The sequence below is a fragment of the Microtus ochrogaster genome, chromosome 10, assembly GCF_000317375.1.
Source record: "Microtus ochrogaster isolate Prairie Vole_2 chromosome 10, MicOch1.0, whole genome shotgun sequence".
NCBI lineage: Eukaryota > Metazoa > Chordata > Mammalia > Rodentia > Cricetidae > Microtus > Microtus ochrogaster.
The window spans coordinates 47,923,863-47,932,029 of NC_022016.1; the positions used below are offsets into that span (position 1 = coordinate 47,923,863).

The following is an 8,167-nucleotide window of genomic DNA, read 5'->3' on the forward strand; positions in this document are numbered from 1 at the left end:
CAGCAGCCTCTTTGTTCCTTCTCTGAATTTTACAAGCACTTGGCCATGAACTCTTGTGTCTTCCCTAATCAAGAAAAAAGGCCCCCAAGTTACTGATTCGAAGACAGATTCCTTCTGCCCTGATGTTCTTTGCTTCTCTGGATCCCAAAGCCCCAACCTGCTCTCCCAGAGCCCCCTCCTCGTAACTGGGGCTGGGATAGGACATCCCGCATCCCAGTCTTGCTGAGGTTTGCTTAAAATTTCCGTGCCTGGTGTCTGGCCCTGGGGAAGTTCAGGAGGCAGATTCCAAGAAGGGGAAGTGGGAAAGGATGTGAAACTCGGCAGCACCCTGGTGACACCCTCTGCTGATGGGTGTCCCACCACCAGCAAAGTACCAGAACATCCAGTTTGAGCAGACCACGGAGGCAGGTGAGGGGGCTGGGAAAACAAGGTAGCAGGACCGGTCTGGATCACAAGGTAGCTGGACCAGTCTGGATAACTGAGGCAGGGAGGGAAGAACATTGCTGTTAGCTGGTTCTATAGAAGGATGTTTGGGGGGGGGGGTACTGATTTAAGACTCAGACCTGACGGGTGGAGGGATCCTATCCTCTGGCCAAAGCTTGGGGGAAGGTGAGGTGAGAGAACTCAGACCCACGGTTCTAACAGAGTTAATGGGTCCTGTCTCTCTTCCATCAAAAACCACAGAAAGCCAAGAGGTGGGTGGGGGAGCCAGAGTCCTGCAGCTGGACCAGCAGAGGGGTTTGCAGTGTCAGTCAGTCCGTGTATGGATGTAGAAAGGGGGCCGAGGCTGCCGGGGAGCCGGCAGATGTCTGTGAAAGCTTGTGAGTGTGCATAGCTTGCCATCTGGGCCGGAGATTGTAATTAAAACAGTGCTGACGCTTGGTAAATATTTGTTCAATGAGATCCATCATGTGTGGGAGTATGTGAGCCTGCGTGTCCACAGAGCGGGGAGGTCTATGTGGGTATCGGATCATGCGCTGAGCAGGTGCAGGGGGAAAGGTGTTGGGGTTTGGAGCTGGGGTGAGGATCGGGGTCAAGGTCAGGATCAAGACGAAGGTTAAGATCAGGGTCGGGACCAGGGTCAGGGTCAGGATCCAGGCTAGAGCTAGGAGGTAGGATTAAGGTTAGGGTTAAAGTCAAGGTCAGGATTAAAGCTAGAGCTAACACCTATAGGCTTGGATTAGGATTTAGGGTAGGGACTGGGTGTTAGGCTTAAGGTCAGAGCTAAGGTTGGGATTATGGTTAGGGCTAGGGGTCAAGGTTATTATTAGGGCTAGGGTTAGGGACTTATGACTGATTACAGGTGCTGAGGACATGTGTAAATCATGGGAGGACATGAAGGCTCCAGACAGGGTCCCAGAACCTTGCCTGTGGGATTCATTGTGGGACAGATGTGATTCTGGTTGTCCTCCTGCCCAGGATTCCTGTGTGTCTCTACAGGGACGTCATGGAGGCCTCTCGGGGATGGCTGGTAGCCTGTGTGCTGGCCGTGACCCTGGTATCCACAGTGACCCAGGATGTCTGCAGAGCACCCAATGGGAAGGATGGGGCTGCAGGAAATCCTGGCCGCCCAGGGAGGCCGGGTCTCAAAGGAGAGAGAGGGGAACCAGGTAAGCATTCTCTCCTGGGCCCCATCCTGCCATTCTCAAAGCAATGGCCTAGGGACAGTCCTGAGAAGCAGTGGTGTGTCTGGGTTCCAGGAAGCCATCACAATGTGCAGTTCTCCAGGGAACTGTGGGCCCAGCCTTCTCTCTCTGGGACCTTGTCCCTGACCCCAGGCCTCCCTGTGACCCTTATATCTCCTCCATGACCCTCCCATTTCCTCCTCTGCAGAATAGGCTACATGGAGGATGGATGCCAAAGGTCTAAATAACAGAGCCTAGAATCTGGAGTCAGGAGCCATTGCCTTGTTGGTTGACTTCAAACAAGTTACAGACCCTCTCCTCCGTAAAATGGAGGCAGAACCCTGCCTGGGGTGTAGGAAAAAGTCAACCCATAGCAATGAGCCCTGCCTGGCCTGTAAAAGAGACAAAAACAAAAATAAAAACCCAAAAGCAAGCAAACAAAAAAATTAGGCTGGGTGGTGGTAGTGCACACTTTTAATCCCAGCACTCCGGAGGCAGAGGCAGATGAATCTCTGTGAGTTCAAAGTCAGTCTGGTCTACAAAGTGAGTCTCAGGACAGCCAGGGCTATACAGAGAAACTCTGTCTCAAACAAGCAAATAAACAACAACAACAACAAAAAAACCATGTAAGAAAAATCAGCCAATAACAACCGCTCTTCGCGTTTCCTTCCAGCCCCCTACTCTATCCCTGCCCCCCTTGTCCACGCTAGCTACCCTGTTAGAACATGTCACCTTGAGGGGGACTGGAAGGTTATGACCAGAGCCCAGAGCAGGAAGGAAAGTCCCCTGTCATCCTCAGTCTCTGAGTCTTCAGCAGGCTGAAAGAGACCCTCACCAACACTGACAATTTGACACACAAGCACACACACACACACACACACACACACACACACACACACCCTCGGGTTCCCAGGCTGTCCCCGTCTAAGGTCCCAAATCTGAGAAAGGAGTTGGTGACCTGAAGACATGTGAGGTGACACAGCCATGGGCAGAACTCAACTGAGCAGCCAGGGAGCCCCACATTTCCTAGAATTCGGGGTCTATCACAGGACTGCCTTTGCTTTGCCTTGTTTTTGTGGCTGAAGCAGAGGCTCAGAGAGTTTGGGATGCTTGCCCAACGCCACACAGCCAGTCAGACCAGTCTGACTCAGTCTCTTTGAAGCAAAGGATTTTTCTGTGAGGACTGACAGCTCTGGACTCCATACCCATGATGCCCTCATCCACCAATCTGCTCTTTCCGCACAGGAGCTCCTGGCATCCGGACGGGCATCCGAGGCCTTAAAGGAGACCAGGGGGAGGATGGAATCCCTGGAAAACCCGGCAACATGGGGTTCCCAGGGCCCACTGGGCCCCCGGGGAGCAGAGGCCCCGCAGGACCGAAGGGCATCAAAGGCAACCCAGGCAATATCAGGGACCAGCCCAGGCCAGCTTTCTCAGCCATTCGGAAGAACCCACCGACAGCTAACAATGTGGTTATCTTCGACCAGGTCATCACCAACGAGGAGGGCCCATACCAGAGCAACACGGGCCGCTTCATCTGTGCGGTGCCTGGTTTCTATTACTTCACCTTCCAAGTGACCTCCAAGTGGGATCTCTGTCTGTTTATCAGGTCCTCCTCCCAGGGCCGAGACAGGAGTTCCCTGGGTTTCTGTGATGCCAACAGCAAGGGGCTCTTCCAGGTGATCTCAGGGGGTACTGTGCTCCAGCTGCAGAGGGGGGACCAAGTGTGGATCGAGAAGGACTCCGCAAAGGGTCGCATTTACCAAGGTCCTGAAGCCGACAGCATCTTCAGTGGGTTTCTTATTTTCCCCTCGGCCTGAGCTGGGAAGCCACCCCACATTCCTCCACTCCCTGTTAGGGGACCCTGCCCTGGACCCCTTCTCTCTGCTCAGGGAAGAAACTAGAGCCCGGGATTCAGCTGCCTGGGGGCAGGGCTGGCTTGGAGGACCCTGAAGACTGGTGCTTCTCTGCACACGGCCCAGGGGTTTCTTCAAGCATTTTCTTGAATAAATGACCCCATCTGTATCTGTGGCTTGAGGTGTAGTGATTGTTCTGGGCACTGGGCAGGAAAGAGGCATAAAACCAGCATTGCTGACTGCTTGAGAGACTGCAGTGTTAGCACTGAACACAAAGGTGGGCAGGGGGCAAGGGGATATCAGCCTGGCTCCAATCTAGATGTCACCCCCTGCTAGCTGCCAGATCACATGGAGTGGCCTCAATTTCCAGATCTGCTAAATGGTGCTGGTAATGGAAGCTCTGATGCAGGGTGGGGGGTGGGGCTGCTGTGGACCAGTGTGTGAAAACTGCAGGCAGGGCCTATTGCTGTTCTGTTCTGTTCCATCTTGCTAGCCAAGTGCCAAGGTGGGTGTTCTTACCGTGTGTCCAAGATGATGGCACTGAGGCTGGAGCAGGGGCCATCAAGCCCCAGGCCATCACCTCAGGGGAGGAGCTGGGCTGATGTCGGGCTGGCTGACCAACCCCCTTCCAGTCTTCCCAGCTATGCTGGATCAATCCCACCAGTGCTTCTGCCAGCCCAGCTCAGAGAGGGCAAACGAGGGGCTCAGGGACACACAGCAGTCTTTCCCAGAGCTGGGTTTCCTGAGGAGTTTCCAAGCAGACTATCCTGACAACTTTGCAGCCTGGAGGGGGGAGGGGGAGCGGATGAGGAAGCTGCATGTTCAAGAATATTCCCACAATCACGGTCTCATACACAATCACACACGGAGCCTTACACACACAGTTTCACAGCAATCACACGCTACCCTCAAGACTTACACTGTCCCACATTCCTGGGCTGAGACTCACCCACTCCTCACCAAAACATGAACCCATAGACTTCCTCCTAGCACACTAGGTATACCTTAGAGGTAAACACTAGTTACTTCTCCAAGCACACACGCGTGCATGTGCACTTGCTCGTGCACACACACGTTATTTCTCCAAATACACATACACATATGCACGCACACACACTCCTGCACACCTGTGATAGATGTGCATGTTCGCACATGCACAGCAATAAGAAAGCCTGTGTTTCCTCCCACACTAACCCCTACCCCGTGTGCTCACACTTTAGAGTCAGGGATGATGATCTCTCCTGTTCACTGGCTGGTGCCCCTGGTCTCAGAGCTATCCCCAACACATCCTGCCTGTCCCTTTCGGCATGCAAACCATGTCCCGTCCCTGCAGCTAGGAGCCTCTGAGGTCGGAAAGAAGTGGGACACTCCAGGGAGAGTGGGCCCTCTCAGCTCCAGGCCACCACATGACCCCCAGAGCTCCTTGACTTTTCCTCCATCCACTCTGTCCCTAGCTCTCCCTGACCCCTAAATGCACACCTCCACAGGCTGGGAAAGACATTGGCTCTGAGGACCCCATGTGCTGGCTTCGCATAGGCGTGGGATGCAAACAGTTGTGGGCACTGGGGCTCCGTGAAAGGAAGCAGGAGTCAAACCATCTTGCTGGAAAATGGAGGATCTAAACCAGGCTGTCTGGCCCCAAAGTGGAGGGCTCCCTTCACTTTGTGGGGTCCTGAAAGGAGGGGCAATGTAGGAACCAGTAGGGAGGAGTGTTGAACCCCTCCTGAGCCTGCCTTCCAGCCTGTCTCACCCTTTCACCTGCAAATCTCAGTTCCTCTGAGACTGGAAGCTGTGCCAGGCAGAAAGGTGGGCGGGGCAGAGAGGGCTGAGCACAGACCGAGACTGCCACCTGCTGGATGAGATAAACATGGCCCAGAGGCAACCAAGACAGAAAAAGAGGAGATTCCATTACAGCATTCCCACAATGCAGAACATACTATGTCTGTTCCTCCCAGCCCTGGGATGCCAGTGGGTCCTCACCCTGGCCTCATGGCATATCCTGGGCTATACGGGGAGGAATCTTCAGAATGACTGGAAAAACAAGACCCCTAGAACCACTTAGCTAGGCAGCCTGGACTGCTAGCATGGACCAGGGTGTAGCACATGCATGGTGCCCTACACGGAACCCTACCCAAGCCCAGGTAATAAAAGGGGCCAGGCTGGGATACTCTGCCACCCCAAACTTCCTTTTATCCTAAAAGTTTCACTTGAAAAAAGAGACAAGGGGACATCTGGCCTGACCACCACAAGCCCTACGACCAGAGCCAAGGTGGGGGTCAGGATGATGGGGCTGGGGATGCGCATCAAAGTGGTGGGAGACCAGGAAAGAGACAGCTAGTGCCAGTCATGCCCTGGCTCCCCACACCCAGTGGGGAAATGGGCCTGCTGAGCAGCGATGTGTCTACAGATCAGGGAGTCACCAGCAAGGAAAAGCTGAGGCTCCGGCCAGACCAGCCGATGCACTGAGGCAAAGCAAGCTCACCCTGGCGTCCTTCCCTGAGCCTGACAATGGAATGGGTGTGTGGATCTTTCTAGAGCAAGCCTGCCACTTGACAGCTGCCTGTGAGGTTTGTTTTGGGGGAGTTGATGAGCTCAGGGGTCACCCTGACAACCATCCAGTGTGTGACTTAGGGCAGGCCTCAGTCTCCTCTTCTGGAAGACGGACTATAACTTCCCCTCAGGGAGATGGAAGGACATGGGGACTCAGACATGGCAAATGCCGTAGAGGGGCTACAAATTCGATGGCCACTCTGCCCCTGGGGGCAGCTGTGCCCTGGGCTCAGGTCTATGCATGTACACAGGCAACACACATACACTTCACACACACACACACACACACACGCACGCACACACGCACCCTCGTGTTCCCAGGATGAGGGGACAGCAGATACTTCCCCATTTCATCACACATGACCTATGGCCAGGGAAGGAAGGGGTGGACAGAGGTGTCACTGTGGTCAGCCTGGCTCGGAACCTAAAAGAAAGTGTCAAGTCAGGAGAAACTGCTGGAAAGAGGATGTGGGATTAGGGTGATGTAGGGGGGAGGGGCACCAGAGCCTACCCTGGGCAGTTCTTTGTCCATTCTGTCCTCCTGCCTGGGAGAACAGGACATCTCCTTGATTAGGCCTGACACCCTCAGGTGAGATTGGGACCCTGCCCCGGTGGGAGTGAGATGCAATCCCCCCCATGTCCAGCTTCCTTCCTAAACCATTGGACAAGGACTAGCTCTGTTTGCTGAGCCCAGTCCTGGGCCTTGGAAGAGACCCGACTATCCCCATCTGTCCATAATCCACCCAACCCTCATCTGTGGATGGATGTGGGCTCCCCAGGGTGAAGGGCTATGGAAGGGGGCAGGGCAGTGAGGGGAAAAGGGGCAAGTGGGGAGCTCAGTATCAGCATCTCCCTACCCCACCCCACAGCCCCTCCTCAGGATGGATGTAGGGCCCAGCTGCCAGCCCCAACCTGGACTCTACCTGCTGCTGCTTCTGCTGGCTCTGCCGCTCAGGGGCCAGGCCAGCACCAGCTGCTATGGAATCCCAGGGATACCAGGCCTGCCGGGGACTCCTGGGAAGGATGGGCATGATGGACTCCCGGGGCCGAAGGGTGAGCCAGGTGAGTCTGTGGGCCTCTCTTTCGGCAGGGCTGGTTCCTGCGTCCTCAGAGTCCAGGCTTCAGCCTCCAGCTGACTCTGGTGATCTTGTAGCTTGTTGTCCTCATTAAGTGAGTTAAGGAGAACCACTGTTCTTACGGGCAGGCAACAGCCTGCTAACTATGCGGGTGGACACCTAGGAAAGGTGCCCCACCCTGGTAGTTCTGGGTGCGCTAACTGCAGGGTCAAAGCCACACCCACCACCTCCTGTGCCAGCTTGCACAGGTGTCTTAACCAGGCAGTGCCTCAGTTTCCACATCTGCGACAGAGGCGCTGTAGTCCCTGCTCCTCAGGGTGTCACAGCTTTGAATAAGTTTGTACATGTGGCAAAAATTAAGCACCTGGCAGGTTTGATGGTCTCTGTCAATCAAGAAGCAAGGGACAGGTGGCCAGAACGTCACCCAGAATGTTCCCATGGGTGTCCTGGTGTGAGGGAAGGGCTGTGGAAAGGAGTGGAGAGCTAGGTTTAGGGAGGAGGGGAGCGCAGGTGTGGTGATTCCCTCCTCCAAGTGAACACGCTTCTCTGGGGGATCAGTGGCATGCGGGCATGAGGGAGGCTGGGTAGGACTGAACAGAACTCACGAGGACAGAGGAATGTGGCCCTCTTTCCTCTGAGCCGCAGAATGGAATCTTGCGACTCTGGAAGGAATTACTCACTTCGGGGGAGCCCATGAGGCCCCCCAGGGCTGCACTTTAGAAAACCCTGCTCATAGACTGGCCAGGGACAGTTCTGTGATCCCCGTGGTACCAGGCTCAGCTCTGGTGTTCTCTGAGCACGGTGCACGTTCACCTCCCAGAGCAGATGACCGTCTCAGCAATGCTTTACAAATGGGGGAAACCGAGGCCCAAATCCTTTAGATGCATGATTTGCTTCTACTTTGCAAATGTCAAAACTGGGGTCCAGAGAGATCAAGCTCAAAGTCACATAGTGGTTCTTGTTCCACTGTCCTTCACTGCCTCTAGGGCTCCTCTCCTTCCACCACAGATTTGGAAAGTTAGACAGGGATGGAACAAGGGCAGGACTAAAGGAGACACAC

General features: G+C 54.7%; 2 protein-coding genes across 4 annotated transcripts in view; both read left to right on the top strand.

Moving 5' to 3' along the window:
* Nucleotides 1-317: 317 nt before the first annotated feature.
* C1qa (complement C1q A chain) lies at nt 318-3,650 on the top strand. 3 transcript variants are annotated; one of them, XM_005353003.3, is made up of 3 exons: nt 318-408; nt 1,441-1,610; nt 2,871-3,650. In XM_005353003.3, the coding sequence occupies exons 2-3, from the start codon at nt 1,448-1,450 to the stop codon at nt 3,443-3,445; spliced, it is 738 nt and encodes a 245-aa protein (XP_005353060.1). In that variant the 5' UTR covers nt 318-408; nt 1,441-1,447; the 3' UTR covers nt 3,446-3,650. The 3 variants fall into 3 exon arrangements, with proteins under 3 accessions (XP_005353060.1, XP_005353061.1, XP_026637887.1); XM_005353004.3 differs by having other exon boundaries at nt 359-408; nt 1,420-1,610; XM_026782086.1 differs by lacking the exon at nt 318-408 and adding an exon at nt 410-483.
* Nucleotides 3,651-6,539: 2,889 nt separating this feature from the next.
* Nucleotides 6,540-8,167, top strand: part of C1qc (complement C1q C chain) — a 2,789-nt gene continuing 1,161 nt past the window's right edge. The window contains exons 1-2 of the mRNA XM_005353002.3: nt 6,540-6,620; nt 6,901-7,093. Of these exons, the coding sequence (XP_005353059.1) occupies nt 6,913-7,093 (181 nt within the window). The 5' untranslated portion in view covers nt 6,540-6,620; nt 6,901-6,912. The remainder of the gene's footprint in view (nt 6,621-6,900; nt 7,094-8,167) is intronic.

What these genes read in the sequence shown, in the direction of transcription:
- C1qa (XM_005353003.3), top strand. Translation starts at nt 1,448, where the DNA reads ATGGAGGCCTCTCGGGGATGGCTGGTAGCCTGTGTGCTGGCCGTGACC. An exon ending in AGGAGAGAGAGGGGAACCAG is followed by an intron (nt 1,611 to 2,870) that starts GTAAGCATTCTC and finishes CTTTCCGCACAG; the next exon opens with GAGCTCCTGGCATCCGGACG.